Source organism: Ptychodera flava, chromosome 19, assembly GCF_041260155.1.
Source record: "Ptychodera flava strain L36383 chromosome 19, AS_Pfla_20210202, whole genome shotgun sequence".
In the NCBI taxonomy this organism is placed as follows: Eukaryota; Metazoa; Hemichordata; class Enteropneusta; family Ptychoderidae; genus Ptychodera; species Ptychodera flava.
The window spans coordinates 23,649,785-23,671,681 of NC_091946.1; the positions used below are offsets into that span (position 1 = coordinate 23,649,785).

The 21,897-nt window shown below is 37.9% G+C and overlaps 2 protein-coding genes across 3 annotated transcripts; one reads left to right on the top strand and one right to left on the bottom strand.

The window, feature by feature from the left end:
* Positions 1 to 6,443: 6,443 nt before the first annotated feature.
* Positions 6,444 to 7,792, top strand: LOC139118272 (galanin receptor type 1-like). The gene has a single exon (XM_070681543.1). It carries the CDS (start codon positions 6,468 to 6,470, stop codon positions 7,686 to 7,688), a length of 1,221 nt encoding a protein of 406 aa, XP_070537644.1. The 5' UTR covers positions 6,444 to 6,467; the 3' UTR covers positions 7,689 to 7,792.
* A 5,835-nt stretch (positions 7,793 to 13,627) lies between these two features.
* On the bottom strand, positions 13,628 to 21,892 carry LOC139118978 (uncharacterized). 2 transcript variants are annotated; one of them, XR_011548827.1, is made up of 4 exons: positions 21,553 to 21,892; positions 19,156 to 19,288; positions 15,906 to 15,991; positions 13,628 to 14,444 (listed from the first exon to the last, which is right to left on the bottom strand). XR_011548827.1 is itself a non-coding variant. In XM_070682578.1 (4 exons), the coding sequence occupies exons 1-4, from the start codon at positions 21,668 to 21,670 to the stop codon at positions 14,307 to 14,309; spliced, it is 435 nt and encodes a 144-aa protein (XP_070538679.1). In that variant the 5' UTR covers positions 21,671 to 21,892; the 3' UTR covers positions 13,628 to 14,306. The 2 variants fall into 2 exon arrangements, 1 of the variants encoding a protein (XP_070538679.1); XM_070682578.1 differs by lacking the exon at positions 15,906 to 15,991 and adding an exon at positions 14,706 to 14,758 and having other exon boundaries at positions 19,163 to 19,288.
* Between the last annotated feature and the right edge of the window lie 5 nt (positions 21,893 to 21,897).

Genomic DNA, 21,897 nt, shown 5'->3' on the forward strand with positions numbered 1-21,897 from the left:
TACAGACATTACAAAAATCTATACACTCAGCATTTGCATTCAAGTTTGTCAAAGCTGGTGAGGGGACCACACGGCAGAGCACTTCTTGCATACAGTTTATGGAAAGGTCCAAAAACTTTCTTCAGCGACAAGTGAACTCCCTGCCACCGGTAAATCAACTGCTGGGACACTGGATATAAGCTTATTCACTAGACGGGCTAAAGAGGCTAGCGACAGCATACTGAAGAGTCTCAGAATTAAAACAACCTTTCTCTACAAAGATCCGGTATATAAAAACATTTATGTAACAATGCCGGATTCGACTGATGATAAGAACGACATGACAATCATGAAACAAAAATGTACCCAGTCGGTGAGAAAAATCCCCCGTAAATTCAAATTTTTCGCCGCCACTTAAGAGTTTGTTGACGTCGATGTGATGTTGAAATCTCGACTGGGCTTACAATAAAGCCTACGGTCCCAGGTATTATGGAACAATATTTTATTTCTCAACATTTTTCAACACCACTTTAGACTGTCTTAATCGGTAAATGGGACTATAATCTACCTGTCACAGAGTAACTTAACTTTTGATACAAAATAAAGTGAATTTCAGTGGAAATTAAAACATAATATCTCAGTGACTACTGTATTGCAGCTCTCTAAAATGGCTAAACCCGGGGTCTTTTTAAGTGCTTGTACTTTCTGTAGGGATATATAAGAGTCCAGAGTCTCAAATTAATCTTCTCTCTGACTACATGATGCGAAACACTTTGGAGCACTTTTAATTTACTTAAAGCTTGGAAGATACATAGGTTTCAGGACCCCACTGTCGGAACCCAGAGATTGTCTTACTTCAGCGGTAGCTCTGAACTTCCAACACTCCTCAATATCTTGATACTCGTTGCAAAAAGACATATATCTACACAGCCAGATCTAAAAATAGGGACTTGAACTTTACGAACTTCATTTGCTTTGAACAGAATATACTGAAGATAAATTTCTATCGTAAACAGAAAATATTAAAACGATACACATGTAAGAAATGGGTGACATTTTTACAAATAGTCGGCCTATGATGGCCTTTGTTCTCACACAGATTTATCTTGTATACCACTTTATGCAATACACTTTCCTGCAGTTTATTTTTCTTGGAAGAGACTCGAATGAAAAGTTTACAAGTACACAAAATGATGAAGAATATGTCCTTTGCAAGCCTCTCTCTTTTTCTTTCCCTCTCTCTTTCTCCCCTTTCTTTCTCTCTCCCTTTCTTTCTCTCCCGCTCACTCCCTCCCCCTCTGTCTCCCTCCCTCCCTCTCCCCCTCCAGAATTACGCTTCTTGGATTATTGAGGATTCAATTATTAGCAATGATGCCAACCTTACATGTATATTGAGGACAACGTCAAAGGATGAGATTTAGCCGGCATAAAAAGTTAACAATGTACTAGGCTCAATGTTGGGTTTGAAAAGCTAGGCAACCTTCGAGCCGAGAGCGAGCGAAAGGTGTGATCGTTGTATCGCGCCATAACTGTTCACCGACGTTCGCCGAAAAACATGCCGTACAACAACGCAAGGACTGTCCAAACAGTCTTCCGAAATGTTCTCGTTGAGGACTCTTAACAACAGCGCTCAAGCTCTTAGCCAATCGACTCAGACAACCGATGACAGCAAGTTTTAGATCCTATGAAAGCATAATCCGTTGGCATGGTGATTCTCTATAGACCGTTACTTACTTTACCGGCGTCACGCGTCCACAGAGAGGAAATATTGATGAAATAAGTCGAAATGAATTTCCTGTGATCTCAATGCGTAATGGAAGATGTACATACATAGGGGGATCTCACAGCATCAGATGGGAAATATCATCTATTATATATATTTATTAATTATCCTTCAAATGGATTAGAAGAATGATGTATCTTTCTTTTATAAAACGATATACCATATATGAAATTATTTAAATAGGTCATAGCTGCAGGGTATCTCAGCTTTCATAATGATAAGAGTCAGTTACAGTGGTTTGCAGCGAACCGTTTGCAATTTGGGAACTAGACATATTGGAGTTGCTAACATTATCAGGCGTAATTATCGTCTTGGCAGTAATATCAGCCAAAACAAAGAAATTAAGTCTACGAAAGTTGAAACATTGTCTGGGAGGAGGTCACGAGCTGTCAAAACAACATCAAACATCCCGCTAATTGCCCATAACGCGTCATTTGAAATATGGTGGTGTTGTTGTGACTACGTCTGACCTCCTATCAGACAATGTTTCAACTTTCAACTTTCGCAGAGTTGATTTCACTGTGATTGACTGATATTACCGCTAGACGACGGTCACATCTGACCTTTGTCTAGTTCCCGTTATGCTAACAGTGCAACGCAAACCACTGTAATTGTTATCATATTGCACGATGTCTTTCCAACACTCCCTTCATCATTAACGTCAACCTTTTTATCGATCAATTACCCTCTCCCTTCTTAGCGTTTATTGATCATGACGTTTACGCACGAGATCATGAGCTACTCAATCTGCACCTGCTGATTGATGCCCGTTTATATGTGAAGACGAAAACGATTAAAGAAATGGTTAATTTTGACTTTTTAAAATACAGGAAAATATTATCTGTTTTCTTCCTTCAGCTTTCTGCAAGTAGTTCAAGATGCGGTGAAAGAGCTTTGATTTATGTAGGAAAGCTTCTGATCATTAAAATACATTGACCAACAGACTTGATGGGTTTGATGGGCATGGCAAAAATGAAAAAATCTGCAAAATGAAAATCATTGAAAACTGTCAAAACAATTATTTTGACGTAAATGTTTAAGTGGCGAGAAAGTAAAAAAAAATAACACTAATTCTCGATATACATATGTTTATGTCTTTTTATAAACTTAATTAAACATTTGAAGAGAAAACAGAAAAGCACAGCATATAGGCTTTTACATGTTATCGGTCTTTTCTTCCAGAGCAGTAACGATATAAGCAATGAGTACAATTAGTGGTAACGCACTTTTCCTTTGAACATTCCGTTGCTTCAATTCAGTGACCGTTAAGTGGTTTCACACTCATCATGTGTTCCGTTTATTGTTGTCCAATTATCATCCGTTGGCAATGAACCCTCTCCCTTCATTTCCACAACGTGTTAAGGCAAGACTCTGCTGTCGAGCACGTCCTACTGGAAATAACATAGTTTGCGTGAGCAGAAAGGGGCAAAAAATTCTGTGGTGCACAGAATGCGTGACGGAAAGTGATGTGTTTTTTGTGTGTCGATGACTTGTTGAAGACATTCAGCAGAGATATCTCCCAGTGTTTGTGAAAATTGTGCGATTTTTGTGTGAAGGTAAACCATTCGTCCCCGGGCAATCCGGAGATGACTATCGAAGCCCAAGGAAATGGTCGCAAATCGCACTACAATCATTGATATAAAGCGACGATGCAAACTTCGCCTACACTTCAACGAAGCGAATAACGGAATTGACTGCCAGAGGGGAGACGTTTTTCACACTTCGATAAGTGCATCAACTAACAAATGCATCGACCGCTACTGATTTCATGAAGTTTAAGAAAAGACTCTTCTGCACTACAAAGAACAACTTCGCTTTTTCTATCCTGTTCTTTTACGTTTCTTTGGCACTGTCGTCTAGGAAAATGAAAAATAAATAAAATCCTTGTCTCCTTCGGACGTATTTTAGTAAAATATTCGAAGCTTACTTCTTCTGCCTGGTCACCTTATTGCAACTTGAAATTTTCAGCCATTCCAAGATTTTTTAAATAATTAATATCGAGATGCATCAGTCCTGAAAATGTTTCGGAAGAAATTTTTTTATATATGTATCCTCTTTTATATAGCGTTCATTTATAGTAATTCTTGATAAGAATGGTCCTGTCAGGCACGTGATAAGTACATTAGAATTTTTATGACCTCATGGAAATGAAAGGAGTGTGTTTCTCTGCTCGGTTTCAAATGAAGCTCATTCACCGCGTACGTGTTTTACGACCGATATTCAAGATGCGGCGGATGGTCGGTGAGAGAAAGAGAGACGAAGTAAACAGATCGAGTGAAAAAACAGCTACGTGTTGGATAAAATTACCGGGAGTTATCGGGTGGGGTGCCGATTGCAAACCAAGCTCATTATGGTCTCGTGTAGTCGGCGAGTTTTTAAGTGCATCCAGATTGTTTTGAGGGAGTCGGACGAAATCGCCGGGAGACGCGACTGAAAATGCTGTCCAACGCACGTTTATTAGATGGCAAGCATGCAATAGCCGACAGCATCGTTTTGGAATTGCCTGGGCCATTTTTAAAGAAATTAAGTCTCGAGTCGAACACGATTTGAAACGATTTAGGATATGCAGAAACGCCATAGGGTCTGCTGTTTCTTTCTTCTTGCCGTTTTTCCCTATTTTTAGGAAAGTGATAACCAAGCCACTAGTCGCAACTTTTGCTATGCCCTAAGATACCAATAAGATTCCCAACGATAATTTAAATTTTGATGTCGAAAATAATTCCATTCGCAATCATGAACGCGATTGGAACTAATTTGGGATAATTGGATTTTCATATTTTTCAAATTTCTCAAAAGTGTTAGATTCCATATAACTGAATGTCGCAATATTACAAATTACTCATAAAAACAAGCGTGTAATTTCAAAAGAAAAGTAGATGAGCTTACATTTGCAGATTAAATCGACATTACTTCACCATCCAATTATCCCAAATTAGTTCCAATCGTGTTAATGTTAAATGTTACTTAAAATGTGTGACTGATGGTTATATACCCGGATGTTTTACATCCGTACTGGCTACCTTATGACTATGAACCCGCTAATCTATTTTCAACATTTGACATTTTCTAATCGACAGATATGCAAAAGTATTAACTTGCTGAGGGCGCATTAGATTTCAGAACCACTTTCCTACGATTGTGCGCGGGATCTCTACAGTGAACGTATAGTACTATTCGATTAAAATAAGATGTACAGATGTGTTGAGTCTTCGTGTTGTATGCTTTCGTGTTGCGTCTCCCCTCCTCCCGAACATGGAGGACACAGAGAAAGAAAGAGAACGAGTCAATCCTTACACCTGAACGTACAAAAGAGATAATCGCAAATGTCCATGACGGCAAAATGTTTTTGAAAACACAGAGGTTTCCAAATGCATATATAACACGATTGGAACTAAGTTAGGATAATTAAATGGTGAAGTAATGTCGATTTAATCTGCAAATGTATGCTCATCTGCTTTTCTTTTTAAATTACACGCTTGTTTTTATGAGTAATTTGTCATATTGCAACATTCAGCTATATGGAATCTAACACTTTTGAGAAATTTGTAAAAGATGAAAATCCAATTATCCCAAATTAGTTCCAATCGTGTTTCTAGTACTTTTCGAAAATTTACTTTCCCCTGTAGAGTTGGCATTAAGTTGGCGGCCAAATTGACCAGTGGCTATATCGCAAAACAAAGCAATTACGTATGGCAGGGGAGGAGGGGGGGTTCCGTCCCTGTTATTATGTACCAGCTTAGAAAGAAATCAGTCCAAGTGATAGAGAGACCTGTCTGGCGGCCATACTGGATGCTATTGCAAAACAAATTGACGTGCATGTAGATGACATTTAGATATTGTTATCTAATGTTTTGCTTCGTTCAGCGAAGGAAAATACGAGTGACGTAACGACCGTGTCACCACGAGTTGAAGACGAGAAATTAGCAACTCCGAGGAAAGCTTGAGGACGGATGGACGGATGAGACTAAAAATCACCCGATTTACTAAAGTGCTCAATAGCGTATGTGACGTCATGACCCTGTTCGGTGGCTTGCGTTACTCTACTAATTTGATTTGTGTTTATGTTGATTTCAGTTTACGTCACAACGGAAGCAATAACAAGATTAGCCTGTACATTTATGCGACCACTTCTTGATTGACAGGAAACAAACGTGTCAAGTAAGTATGTATAAATGTCGTTTTCGTTCGAGATCTTCATCTGATTTTAATCATGTAACTTTTGAATGACGTAAATTCCGAAATAAGAGCTATGTTTACCACATCGGATTAAATGATGTAAGTCAGAAAAAGAAAACTAATATTTTCTCAGCGTCTTCTTGCGATTTGCAGCATCGATTATTTCCCCTCTTTTGTCTTATCTGTTTGCTTAACAGCGTCGGTGTACGACAACCCAAGGCGGACGTAACCTTCTTTTCTGCTGGCCCGTTCAGAAAGCCGCGTTGCCGTAGGGTGAAGACCTCGGCGTTTGGAAAACACTCTATCGTCATAGTCAACTACTTTCATCAAGCGACACTGAATTCCCTTGCTTTTATGTAATTCGCATGACAGTCACTTTATAGAGGATACTTGTAGAGTGCAGAATTTGTTAATAATATTATAAGTAGTTAATTGTCGAGGATATACAATATTTGTACGTCATTCAGTCTTGTAGTTTTACCCTCATAAAATATTGCTTTCCTTACAAGTCACAAAACGAGCTTGGAATATGGATGGCAATAACACAACCGATTTTCAGCCGGTGGATTCGGTGTCAAGTTCATCGTCGGAAAGATTGCTAACGAAATATCAAACATTGATCTTGAATTCTACCATCGGCACTTTGGGGGTAGTTGGAAACCTGCTGGTCTGCATCGTCTTTTCTCGAATGAAAGGTCAGATGCGCACGCTGACGAATTTGTTCATTTTCAACCAATCAGCCATCGATCTGACTACCTCCGTTTCATTCCTTATAAGGAAATGCAGTCCGAGTATAGTCGTGCCCGCGGGCGTGGCGGGAGATCTGTACTGCATGTTTTGGAAGTCTGGCTTTGTCAGTTGGTCTCTGTTGATGGTTTCGTCCCTGAACTTGACCGCCCTCACGCTGGAGCGTTACTTGGCCGTCGTCCATCCCATCACATATCGCAACAAGGTAACTCGTAAGCACGTGATGTTTCTGATACCGTTCATCTGGTTGATTCCTTTTCTGCTTGAGCTGTTTTGGGCATTTGCGAATTTCAACAATGGGTCTGGCAAATGTTACATCGAGTGGTACAGTGTGTTTGCATCTAAGTTTTCGGGCATTCTGTATTTCATGGAGGAGTGGCTTATTCCTCTTGGTGTTATTGTCTTTAGCTACACGAAGATAAACTTGCACCTGAGAGGGCGCTCTAGGAAGCCACAGAAAAGCAATGTCGTGCAGGCGAAGCCGAGTGGGACGCCACCATCGGAGCAAAACGCTGCCACTACTGTTAACACTTCAGAAAAAACTTTGACTCCCCAGCAAACGAATACTGTTGGCGAAGCCCCTGCAAACAGTAACTATCCGGGCTCCGGAGGGGTAACGGCAACTTACGGCAGCGGTAAGGGGAAAGCAGGCAAAAAGGGCGATACGGCGTTCGAGCGTTCCCGCAGAAACGTGACCAAAACCATGTTTGTCGTTGCTATTGCGTATCTTGTATGCTGGACACCACAGGCGATCTGGTTTTTGCTCTTCAATATAGCGGAGCTCGTCCCACTTTACTCGTACTTCCACGACGTGACAACGTCGATGGCGTACGTCAACCTGTGTATCAACCCTATCATCTACGCTTTCCAATATCAGGCTTTCAGGATGGGATTGAAGAACACTTTCCTATGCTGTGTCAACAAAGTCGCAGATGGCGAGTCGAGTCAGATGTACAGTTCAAAAGGAACCTCCAAAACTACCACCGTCACAACTTTGTCCTAGTCGCAAAAATTAAGTTACCAAAACAGTCACCTGACTTCTTGTAGGACAGCTTTACAAAGCTGGTCGTGCACGCAGCGGTCCGTAAGCAATATCTTGGCGGGCGGGCGAGCAATTTCTTTGTCGTCATAGCCGAATAACAGAGAAATTCATCTCCAACTTGTGTTGACGGTGTTATTGCTAAAACTCTTTATGACCGTTAGTTTTAAGCATCAGTGTCTGTACCTTTTGTGGACCAGGACATTATCATCAAGGTTTTAAAATTAAGAAGCGCCACCAGTGTTACTTTTATCATCTTTCTGATGAGTCACATACCCCCCCCCTTGATTGAACTTCTAGGGCAAATTATAAATTATAACGACACGATAATATGTCTAGCAGCCACTTGGATCGCATTTCCCTTTTATGTTTGTACTACGAGCTGCTACAGAATAGCTACAATTTATCACAGTTTTGTTCGACTAGTGATCTGGCTCTCTACATTATTTTGCTTTGAAGGAACCCTTGACGGCAGGGGAATAATTGTGGCTGTCATTGTCGCAAAGACCGCGTGGCTGTCATTGTCGCAAAGACCGTATCAATAGCCTTGTTCACGGTTACAGGTTTGTTACTAAATATAGCTGTACGCGCGCGACATCGGACACGCAGCTTGAAATGCGGACAAATTTTATCAATGTTGCATGCGTGGCTGTTTTTGCAGCTTGTACTCTGAGTCGTGAATATGTTTTTTAGTATTCATTGTTACACTAGCAGTCGCCCACTGAGATGTATTTTCGTCGTTCTTGCATGCGTAATTTTCAAAAGTGTAATCTAAAAATGCGGACAAATATTTATTTTTGCATATTAATGAGAGAATAGTGACGTAAATTGTGAACGACCGCATCAATATGAGGTGAAGGGTTGGCATTTTGACGGTGGTTGGTCGTTCATGATAATCGCGAGACAAGTTTTGTTTTATTCGTTTTTGTAGACAGCAAAGTGAAAATATGTGATGATTTTCTTAACGATAACGTCAATCGATCTTCTACTATGTATGTTGAGTCAATGGTGCATGAATTCAAGACTACAGGCATTATATTAAGTTTTTTAAAGATGATGATGTCTGGTGAGATATGGATAGAGGATAAAGACTTTTGTTTGTAATTTGGTACACACTCAGTCCCTTACATCCGGGTAATTTCCTCTGTCCACATCAAGGTGTTCTGCTCCAAGACGCTTTCCCCCCTTAATCGTTGCTATAATTCAGATGTTTAATTTTAGAGAACTAAAGGACTCTTTGAGGACTGGCAACATTATCTCTTGGCCACATGATGTAACAGTGTGCCTTTGCAAGATTTCAATTTATGGATCAAGATATAATGTTCGGTTTTTCTTAAAGACGTGCATCCAGAGATTGATACCCTGAACCTTGCCAATGTGCTATTATTTGTAAGAGTTTAAGGGACTGTGTCATTTCAAAGGTTTGCCTCATTTTCAACTGTTGATCATGTTTACTTTTTGAATTTTTTTTCATCGAGTAACCGTTCCAGTTGATGTTGACATTGTTTTACACTTCTACCACACACATGCGACACGTAAAATATATTACGCTTTTATGTAGTTCGGTCAACTCATATCGATATATGCGAACCTGTTTTCTGAATACGAACACTCAGCCGCTGGAGTTTTTTTTAGAAAATGTTTTAAGTACTCTTGCTAGACTGGCCCTAGTGGCTCGTCTTTCCTCGACATCAGTTACTATACAAGCTAGTGGACCATCACGTTCACCCTACGATCTACGCAGAATCCCGCCAGAGAATGTTGCTCAAAGTTCGCGATCATCTCACCACCAAAGCGATATTCTGCTAATTTCATACCTTCAATTTTTACTCTAGTGTGATACTCCTGTGCCCATAGACTTGGGGCAAGTATACATATATGCTCGAAAAAGGGGAGGCGGGGGGGGGGGGCATTATGAGCTGGTCACTAACCTCTGTCTTTACAGCAGATGCTAATGACTTTGATTGCAGCAGACCACTGAGGGATTGTTTTTGAAATATTTTCCGTTGCTTAGAACAAAGTTTCCGCAAAAGGATTGGTTGGTTTTGCTTTTTGTTATATACTACCGTATGTAGTTTTCCTGGATCTCGCGTCTCTAGTTGTTACATAAAGGCATAACAGTCACATACGTATATGCTATAGTTCTTTTACCGGTCCCATGATGCAATGCACGCTAGGGTATAAAACGTATATGCTATGCATAGAACTTTTTAGCCGAAGGGTACACGCAGGGTATGTTACTCATAGAACTCCATGGCACATTACATCCTGACCTATATTTTCGTCGCTGATGGTTAGAATATACACGGGGCATTATTTGGCATTGCAAGTTTGTGTCATTCTTTTATAAAAATCCGTTGTACAACACAAAATCAGTATGTTTTCATTGTTTTGAGTGCATATACGGCGTTTGATGTAGCCGTAGCAATGCATTCTGGGATAACCGGGACAGGGTCTATAGAGGTGGACACACAACACTGAACTGACCCTCGGAAACATGGGGATATCTGTAGTGTGAGAAACAGGGAAGCTTTAAATTCTACGTGCAACTTGCATGTGCGAATAGCTTAAAGCTACTCAATGTAAAATTATTAGAGACCTTAAAATTTACTCGTCTATTTGCTTCTTACATGTTTCAATGTGAAGCCAATAAATTTCATCAAAGTTCATTTGAATCAATTTCGATCACATCAACTGTTTCGATATTGTCTCCTAGATGGAATGTCAATTCAACTTGAACAAAATTACGTAACTCTAGATAGTAATATAATTAACACTTATAACAATTATATTTAACTTTTCCTTGTACTTAATATCATTTTATATTGGGTATTACTTATATTACGTTAGATTATATTACATTAGATTACATTATATAATCGCATATTAAATTATATATGAAATTAAATTTCATCATATTATATTATATTATAATATATCATGCTATATTATGTTATATTATATTATACATATTACATAATATTATATTATATTAAATTAATAAAATGTTAATTAATATAATATCATATAATATTCATATGTCATATCATATTATGTTATATATAAATTTGATTATGTTAAATTGCGTATTATATTATATTGTATTACATCACATTACATAACACAACATCATATTACATTATATTATATTATGTTATGTTATATTATATTATATTATGTTATATTATATTATATTACATAATATTATATTATATTTCATTATATTATATTATATTATATTACATTATATTATATCATATTAATATTATATTATATTATATTGGATGTTATATTATATTATATTATATTATATTGGAGGTTATATTATATTATGTTAGACATTATTATTGTATACAATATTCTTACCAATACATTTATTGTATGATATAGTAATGGTGTAATATATATTGTATCATAATATTTTTGTATATTATCACATATTACTTTATGATGTAATATTTGAGCATAACCTCCTAACGCAAAGGTATACCACGAGATCTTGACAAGTTCACGACATACATGCACGAGTGCTTGGGAGTACATTTATGGAGTGAACTGGTCAGAAACAGTTGTGTACCCACATACCAAACATGATATCATGTTATCGCTTGGTATTAGATTACACTCTAATGTATATCAGTAATATCACATAAACATATCATTCTCTGTAATGTCCGCAAACTTTTAAGGTCGAACGAGCCTCGGGGACAGACATTCGGACTCTCAAAATTCTACATTTTTTTCTCTTATCTACCACTTGTCGGGGTTCATTTTAAAGCTCTTGAAGAAAAAAACTTTCACCGTCGTACGTTTTCGAAAACCCAAAATTTAATTTTCCTCTATAGAGTTAACATAATGATAGCGGCCATTTTGAATTATATCGGTAAACTTGGGGTAATTTGTTTCTCTAGTTCCAAATTTGCACAGTGACCCCCGATTTTTATTCTGGATTTTGAAAGAGAATGGTTGAAAGATACCCAGAGGAAAGTTTGAGCAAAAGTTTAACTCTTTCACTTTCGAGGCGCATACTACCTTAACTATAGTGCAAGCACCTTTAGAAACATTCCTAGGGAAGAACCATAACATTTCTTGAAGAAACCCAAATGAGCATATCATATTGTCGCACACTGCTGCGTCGATATTTATTTTTCATTTCAAAAACCTTGCTATTTTGTAATATCTCTTGAGTATTTTTACACTTATCAATGTAAATGAGTTCGGTGTTTGATCCAACTGCAACTGTAATGACGATAGTTCTACATGTTCATTAAAAGTAAGGATTTATCTTCTATTTCTTTATCGCAAAGACTTTCCACCAAACATACTCTGAGCATATAAACCGCCAGTGGTCTGTGAGTAAAATAATTGTTTTCGAACTGTTAAACTGGAACATATTAAATGAAGACCTATAAAATACACCGCATGTTGATATTTTGATCTCGGTATGTACATCCATTTTGAGATATGCTACCGACCGGATTCAGTCGAAAAAATTAATTGTGAAATTAGAGCTGCACTGTATTTTCAATGGTTCACGAATAAAGTCATAGAAGTACTTGTACTTTTCCTAGAATTATTTGTATCTCAACACAGATGAAGGACGTTTTCTGATCGAGCATGACTTGAATATCCTTGACATTGTGTATGATTGTGATGAAAAGATGTAAGTAAGGTCTTTGTGGGTAGTTGAATTTATGTATGTATGTATGTATGTATGTATGTATGTATGTATGTATGTATGTATGTATGTATGTATGTATGTATGTATGTATGTATGTATGTATGTATGTACATATGTACGTACGTACGTACGAACGCACGCTCGCACGCTCACTGGCATATGTGTCTGTCTGTCACAAAGTTTGTGTATGTAAATGTGTTTTTAATAAATATAGGTAAATATAAACATCTGTATTGTTTGAGAAAACCTTAAATTTATAAAGTACACTTTATAATTTTTTCAGCTCACGTGTTCACACACGTGAGCTAATGTCATAGCGATGTCTATCTGTCTGTCCGTGTATGTGTGTGTGTGTGTTTGTGTGTGTGTATGTGTCTGTCTGTCTGTCTGTTTACACGATAACTCAAAAACGCCCGAACAGATTCAAGTCAAATTTGGTAAACAGGTACCATGTGCTGCTTGCAAGAACTGAGTAGATTTTGGTTATAGTGTGGCTTGCATATTAATGAATTTATGCAATATCATTCTTTTCATATAATGATTTCCCTACAGAAACAGTAATGACAGTGTCGACATATATCACGAAATACTGCACAAAATTTCATGAAACTTTTCACAGATGACAATCTCAGAACATTATGTTGATACTGTGAGTGTCATATCAATTATCTGCTCTTTTGCATATTGAATGAATTTTTGTAATTGGTGAAATAACTCTGAAATTCCTGCACCAAATTTAACGATATATGCAACAAATATTGATATGATATATATCTGATTGTACTTAGAAGCATTGGGCAGTGTCAAGTTAAGAAATAGCTTATTTGCATATTTTATGAAGTTTTGTAATTAGTCATATAACTCTGAAATTACTGCACCAAATTTGAAAATATGTGCTGCATATACTGATCCGACAGATAGCTAACTGTGGTGTAAAGCATTTAGTAGTGTGAAGTTAAGTAAGGGCTCATTTCATTTGCATATTTAATGAACTTTGTAATTAGGTATATAACTCTGAAATTACGGCACCCAATTCGGTGATACCTCTACAGATATTGATCTGATAAATATCTAATTGTACTGCTAAGCATGGGGCAGTGTCAAATAAATGAATAGCTCATTTGCACATTTTATGAAGTTTTGTAATTAGTCATGTACTTCCGAATAAATGCACCAAATTTGATGAAATCTGCTGCAGATACTGATCCGACAGATATCTGGCTGTGTTGTAAAGCATTTAATTGTGTGAAGTTAATTAAGGGTTCATTTACATATTCAATGAACTTTGTAATTAGGTATACAACTCTAAAATTACGGCACCAAATTTGGTGAAACCTGCTACAGATATTGATCTGATAACTATCTAATTGTGCTATGAAACATTGAGCAGTGTCAAGTTAATAAAGGGCTCATTTGCATATTTGATGAACTTTTTAATTAGTGATATTACTCCAAAATTACAACATTAAATTTGATGAAACGTGCTACATATGTTGATCTGATAGGTATCTAATTGTCCCATGAAGCATTGAGCAGTGTCAGGTTAATAAACAGCTCATTTGCATACTAAATTAAGTGCTGTAATAAGTGATTTAACTCTGAGAGTACTGTGTGAGAGTTGATGAAACCTGCTACATATATCTGATTGTTCTGTGAAGCGTACAACTATTAATGAACATATTGTTAAACACGCGAGCACATTCACTTCACATCTTAATTAACTTCACATGTATTAGATCATTGATAATATAAATGACGTGACCTTGATGGGAAAATTCCAAATCGGTCTACGAAATCAAGTTATTGTAACATACAAAATTTTACAAACAGAGCAAGCATGCACAAGACAAAAAGATATCGCCAAATTCATGAAAGAAATATAGTTACATGAATTTCCTAAGTTAAGAATTGATGTTATTCGACGGTATTGTTTTCAAGATGAGGAGTATCACTGCGTGTTTGCTTGGCCTTCTCTTCTTGCGATTTGATGAACTCAACAGTCCTCTTGTAAACGCCCTCACACGTCTCATTGAATATAGCTATGGATATAGAAATACATTGAATAGGTCATGCATGTGACAGTGTCGATATTTTTTCTGTTCCTCTGAAATTATATGTATTTTGCGTGAGTCAGTTATCGAGACATTGTTTGTGACAAAGGCACTTCAAATTCTAAAAGCAAGAGAAGAACATAAACACTGCTGGTCTTTTATGCAAAGTTGAATGCTACAAATATTGCTGTAATAACTCTGTAAGAACACCAATAATGCGAATGAGTGACGACCAATTTGAGTGCTAACCGAGAGTTGAAAAAGATTCATGAGACACAATGTCGACCTGATGTAGCACATTTTAATTGTGGAAGTCTGAATTTACTTTCTTTGAAGTTTAAAGAAGATAAGAAATGTTTAAAAATTACTAAAACAATATACACTCAGGGTATGATGAAACCAAATAAATGCAGACAAACGTGGTTTGCAAGGACGGTCACATTTCGTTCAAAATCAATGTCTTTCCCAGGACATAATTCTGTCCGGTTTTTTCCGGTTAAGTCCACTTTCTGATTGGCTAGTATATATATATATATATATATATATATATATATATATATATATATATATATATATATATATATATATATATATATATATATATACTTTTATATATACTTTATATATACAGTTCTCTCTCTCTCTCTCTCTCTCTCTCTCTCTCTCTCTCTCTCTCTCTCTCTCTATATATATCCATCCTACGTACGCTTAGAATGGAATTGGCTAGTCAGTCTCTCTAATAATCTTTTTTTCTCACTTTCTTTTCGGCTTTTTGCTACGATAACTTGTCAGATAACTTATGTTCGTATTTTCCAAGGCATAAACGGATTCAGGTGATCATGAAATTTACACACTATGAAAGCGCTTGTCCGATATCACATATGGCTTGTATATGGGATGGAATGACCCTATTCATGCTTGTTCAAATGGTGATAAATTTACAGTGTACATGTATATCTTGTGGTTTAACATTCACACTCTTGGTGAATACGTCCTACCTCATAAATAAATAAACAAATAAATAAAATAAAAAAATAAAAAAATAAAATTGATATGTAGACGACTTGAGATAACCTCCATTACATTCACGCCAATGACAGTGATATTTGCATATGTATCCCCTTCTCATTTTTAACGCCTTTTTCCTTGGATATCGCTCTGCAAATTTGGCTTGTAAATATCTGCGCATGACTTATTCTGATTTGTGCAAATGCTAACGACGAGATAAGTACATGTTACGGATGATAAATAAATCGTAATCCGGACGAAAATCCGGTCATCAACAATAATATTGGACATAGCAAAAAAAATATACAAATGTGTCGACAAATTGAAATCTTTGCATTTTAAAAATGCAATTAATGTGTCAGAAATCCTATCAAAATTTGTTTTTATAGATGAGGTTGACGTTACTATTTTACTTCGAAATCGCTTCACCGTACGACTCACCAACGAACGAAGTTAATATGCATAACAGCAAATTCCTTGTGAGACAGGTAGTCAATGGGCTCATCGAGGTATGGATTTATTAACACCTGAAATAGAAACACAGGTATTAATCCTCGGTGTTCGGTCGTCGAAGCTTGCTTCATGTCTGTTGTTGCACGAAAGTGGGTAAAGTTTGTAGTGTGTGTAAGTTATAGAATTAACGGTCGGTCGCTCAAGGGCACTCTCTACGCTCCAAGTGTTAGAGAGCATCCTCGAGCGACGATCTTTCAGTTTATGCACAGACAAACATAGACAGACTCGCAACGGGTATTGTTTAAGGCGTGAAGCGGTTACGTAACCCATCCATGTTCGCCTCGCCTCAGGTTGCTCTCGCCTTTCTTTTCCGAAGAGTGCCGACCATGCATCCTTCGGTAATTTTCGGATTTTCGCCAATTGTTAAGCGAAAGTATGTTCGGCAAAGTTTGTGTTGTTGTTGTCGTGTGGTGCTGATCGGAATTGATGTGCTGGCGAAAACGGGAGTGTTTTGAGCTTCAGGAAAGTGGGTTTTACCGTTTTAAAAATTCCTCTCATATTTTTATGAATATATAATGAGTGTGTTTGAACCAAATTTGAAAGTCTTTTATCGATACCGTCTGGTTTTACTCAATGGTTTACGGTCAGTCATACCGTCTTTTACACGTGCGTCAAGGAAGGACATGTTTATGAAACTGCTGGCGTGTTATGTTTTGATTGGCATGAAGCAGTGTTTCTGGCCTGAGAGCTCACAAAGTAACTATGGTTGCTACGCGACTGGCAGTACGATGCCATCTCGTCGTATTTTTCGCATAATCTTGTGCAATTATCAACCACAAACAAAGCCTCCAAAAAGTTTAACACCTTTGAAGCTCATTTTAATATGAAAAGCCAATAGTCTACCGAGACGACCATGGAACAAAAGGCATGCTGCGTTTCCAGTCTGCCTATATTTGTCTGTGGTCTATGTAATAGGTGTGAAAGCTTTATTTTCAACGCGTGACCTTTATGATTTATTTTAACTTGTGTGATTCTCTTATATGTCATATTGTTGAATTATGTCAGTAAATCATTTGCTTGTATAACTATCTATTTCAAATAGGTCGGAATTTGCCTGACTGGTTTGGCTTTCACACTTAGTCTCAATCATTGGAGAAAATAACCTTTACATGTATGTAACATTGTCATTGTGTATGCCAGAGAATATTAGATCAAGACTTTTTCAATGAAGATACTCGACAGTAAATTAATTCATCGTTTTATTTTCTCTTTACCTGGAAATCAACGTCAAGGACCTCATGACAGATGTTAGCAGATATTGTTCCCCCAGCACTGTCGCCACCAACACCAACGATACTTGGCTTCCTGCCCGACAAGCTGTTTGTTTTCCATGATCCATCTAGTCACGGCTACACCGTCTTCAATGCATGCTGGGTACTTGAATTCAGGGGCGAGGCGGTACTCCACGTTTACGACGATGCATTTGCTTTGCTGTTGACGTCGATTAAGAGAGTGAAAAGTTAAAAAAAACCCGATAGAATGGCAATGAATGATTGGGTGCGCAAAACAGGGACAGAGACTTAGAGTGGGATGGGAAGTGAAGGAAGGGGAGGGAATTCAATTTTTCAATTCAGTTAAGGTAGAATGCGCCTAGGGGACAGACATTTGGACTCTCAAACTTTTACAATTCTTTTCTGATCTACCACTTATTTGGGCTCATTTTGAAGCCCTAGGAGAAAGAAAAACTTTCACCGTCTTATTTGTTTTTGAAAATCGAAAGTTTTATTTTTTCATTAGAGTTAACACTGAATGGCGGCCATTTTGAATTTGAATTACCGGTAAATCTTGGGTAATTTGTTTCTGTACTACCAAAATTTGCACGGTGACCCCCGATTTTATTCTTGATTTAAAAAAAATGGTTGAAGATTCATTGAGGAAAGTTTGAGCAAATTTTTAGTCTTTCGCTTTCGAGGCGCATACTAACGTAAGCCGAGTGAAATCACATAAGATTTCCAAGGCATTGTTCTTTCTGCTTTCGCCGATTTGCGAACGTATTTACAGATATGCCTCGAAGTACTTCCGCTTGGCAATGTTCTTGCTTTTGTCCTTGATCATCGACCGTATGCATGTTGTATCTTTGGGATGACACAAGATGAACACGCCTGTTGGAGAAAATCTTGAATTTTTGCTAAATCCACCGTGACTTCCAGGGGCTTAAAGTATTTGAAAACTCACAGCTTTCTGAAGAAATACTGTAACTCATATTTCGCCCATATTTTGTCAGTTGTCTTTGCCAAAAAGTGCCAGGAACTTTTTTCTTTTCACTTTTGCTGACCTAATACTTAGATAGAAGCAGTGACATAACGAACAAAAGTCCTATATTTTCTGGTACAAGTTTGCGCGGAATGTTCTCAATACTAATTGCCCCAGCTGAGAAGCCCTTTCGGAGAATGTCGCTGATTTCACGCTTTCCTACAGTTCATCTATTCCATATGTATAGCAGTATGCAACCGAAATTTTTCCAATACCTTTTGGATGACCTCGGATGAACTTTGACCTACTTTCCCACATTTCAGCAACTGCAAACACTAGAGTTTCGGTGCATGTTGGATGTTGACCAATATTGGACCAAATTTTTCTCTAAAGTTTTGGACTACCTAAAATTACCTTCAACCTACTTTCTTTACCTCAGCAACTACAAGAACAAGAGGTTAGTTTTTGTTGGATATTGACCGATATTCCACGACATTTTTTCACTTTTATGTTGAATTACCTCGGATGACCTTTTAAATACGTTCGTATATCTTCCCTAATATTTTCCGATGACCTTTGACCTGCCTTCATGTATCTCGGCAACTGCAACAGGTGGTAATAATTGATGTAAGGTACATACTCGAGCTAATCACTTTCAGAACAGGTACACTGAGTATGTACATACCTAATAGGCCGCCATGTTCCAGCGACGAATGCGAGATCTCGTACTGTGCAGGAAATCGTCAAAATAGGGCCAGGCAACTTGTTCTGCTTCTCTTTACAGCTGTATTAATATTGGCCAAAAATTCTAGGCTAACAAACTGGACACAAAGCTGCTTTTGTTGTCTATAACCGTCACGCTTTGGTCCTGGTAACGCTGCTTGCAGCTTTAATCCACTTTGGCATCTAGCAGTCGCTCTTCAGCGTAAATTTGATGTAGCAAACAGAGGCAAGAAAATTAAAATCTTCACACAGAGTACCATACCTTGCAATAATTGTACAAGTTGAAGCAACCATCTCCCGACATCCCATAATATAACCGCCTCCATGAAAGTATACCAAGATTGCAGGGTTTGCTGGGCAACTGAATGTTTTATACACAGTTATCGGAATCCTTTCTGAAAAAAATAAAAAATAAAATTATATTGAAAATTATATCATACCAGTATATTGATTCAGCAATGGAGCGATCTGATTAGTAGAGACGCGAAAAGAACGGTGGTATATTCGCTTTATACCACGACTGGTACAAGCGGGAGCTCTCCCTCGTCAAGAGCAACATCTGTTTTTTTTTACTTTCCATGCCAGAATTTCAATATACTGTTATGATATAATAGCAATAAATCACACCCAGTGACGGTATACCACTCGGTTTTGACCAGTTCGCTATCGCTCGTGCATATTTGTCGTGAACTGGTATACTTTCACCTGTTCCAATTTTGCCACAGTTACCATGGAAAGAAAAAATCTAACCAATCACAGATTTTAAGTGGGTGGCCGCTTTTTAGAAACAGCGACCTCACACGGGCATTTTGAATACCAAGAAACGCCCCCTTGACCATATATGGGCGTATTTAAACTACAGACGACAGTATACCTTTAAATATACTATACTTGTTCAGGGGTTTCATTAAGTTTTGAAGTAGGGGGCTAGAATGGAAAAGTAGGCGGCTTGCAGCTGCCATGACCACAAAGCGGTCGTCGTCGGGGGAGGGTCCGGGAGGGGGTGTTCCCCCTCCCCACCGAAGGCCGCAAACCCTGAAAAATGAGCTAAAATTTACTTTTTACAGCTTATAGTCACTTGAAGATCTAGTATTTTTAGAGGAATTGTCAGCAGTGTTCCAGGGCAATTTGTGTTTATATCATATAAGCCATTTTCCTGGGAGATTAGGCCTAAATATCATAATTCATAATTAAAAATGATAAAATGTGGTAATGTTGACGATAATTTGAACAAAGAAAACAAGTCTTTAGAGCCTCTATGCTTTTAGGAGGTGAACTATAATAATTCACTTTTTTTAATGATATAAATTTGATATGTAGATGATATTATACAGTGTTACATCTAGACAGGGGGATAGGGGATTCCCCCTCTGTTGAAATGTTGGCACCCCAAATTAATTTGTCAAGGGGACCACTCCCCCCTTCCATGAAATGGTGCCAGTCACACCTTAGAGGTACAAGTAGAACACATGAACTGGTGAAATGCCCCCGAAATTTTCTGGTAAAGGGGGAAAATCCCCCTTGTTGATGCCATCCTGGATGAAACACTCATAATGTTATGCTTAAAATTAAGAACCCTGATGTTTGGTATGGAAATCTGTAGATGAAGAACTTTGATACCACTGGAGAGGTAAAAAGGATAATTTATATAACGAATAATGATAAAAAATGACAATCATTACCATATTTCGCAAATAGAATCAAAGATCCTCAAGGTTATTTGGTATGCAAAGTAAGAACCTTGATATAGGATATGAAAATCTGTACGTTCAGAAACGCACATTTGGATTTAACCTGACGATCGCTTTTAAAGTGAATTTAGAGGTCTGATCGTATTGTAACCACTCTGGCGACGTTCTTATTGGCGTCGATAGACCGAAGAGCAGTACACAGGTACATATCATACGTCCAGCTGGTTAAACTCCTTCACAATTACGCCTACCGCAGTGCAACGTACATCCGAGTCGGCTTACTAAAATTCCAACTGTTATCGGAAAGGTTTTTTTGGTGAGAAAAAAATCAGGTCATTGCCTTCGAAAACAGTTTAAATCCACGTAATTATCCTTCTCTTGTTTCTTGGTCCACTTCAAAACCGAGGATCGTACAGCGAAGCTTGACCTTGCGATCGCTTCCATCTTCATTTGTTCATCGACCATTTTGAGTTGAGCTAACGACGGCCGACAGGTGTAGTATGCACGTTTTCAATAGCGTATATAAAGGTCACAAAATAGGAATCAGCAATTCAGGTAGCCAATAGAATCGTCAATTGCAATTCCGATTTTTATTGAGGCAGTATACGCAAGACCGTGCTGCATCGTAGTACAAGGCGATCGTAGTAGTCGCTCGTCTTCTAAATTTTGTTTCACATAAAGCCGTTGAAAAGTTTGATTACACAGCTTGTGAAACTTGTCCGTATCATTTCAGAAAGTAAAAAATATTTTAGCTATGAAAGAGTTCAAATTTCCAAAAAAGTAGCCGGCGAAATTGTGAGAGTAACCGGTCAATTTCGCCGGCTGCCGGCTCTTCATGAAACCCCTGCTTGTTACGTTTTGAGATTTGCATGGCGGGGCGAAATAGCTGCATGAGAACAGATTTAGTGAGTGTTAATTTGGCATTTTTATGAACCTTGGGAGGAAAGCCCTGCAGCAAGACTACTCACCGCTGTGATGCGGAACTGGTACATTGAATTCACTTGTCGTGCCGTCAATTGACGCAGCCATTCCATCGAGTTCGGCACCGAGTGTGTAAGTGTTATTCCGGGCGGCTTCTACCGTCATTGTGAATATAGGTCTGCACGATTTGCTTCGAACAGTTCGAGAAAAGTTATCGCTTCTTTGTGCAAGAAATTATTCTTTTTCACAGACTCGGCCATACTTAATGCTAGTCGACCCTAAACATTTACGCGTGCAGACAAGAGAAAACAGTCACTTGCAACCATACGACAAAATTTTACACAGCGTTGAAATTTGTGATCCGTACCGATGACAAACAGGGCACAAGTAGA

Bases quoted from the DNA above. Each gene is read 5' to 3' on its own strand.
- LOC139118272 (XM_070681543.1), top strand. From the start codon at position 6,468: ATGGATGGCAATAACACAACCGATTTTCAGCCGGTGGATTCGGTGTCA.
- LOC139118978 (XM_070682578.1), bottom strand. From the start codon at position 21,670: ATGACGGTAGAAGCCGCCCGGAATAACACTTACACACTCGGTGCCGAA. The intron at 19,289-21,552 runs GTGAGTAGTCTT...TATTTTTTTCAG, and splicing joins ACCAGTTCCGCATCACAGCG to AAAGGATTCCGATAACTGTG. The intron at 14,759-19,162 runs TTGCAAGGTATG...CTTCCACAATTA, and splicing joins TGCTTCAACTTGTACAATTA to AAATGTGCTACATCAGGTCG.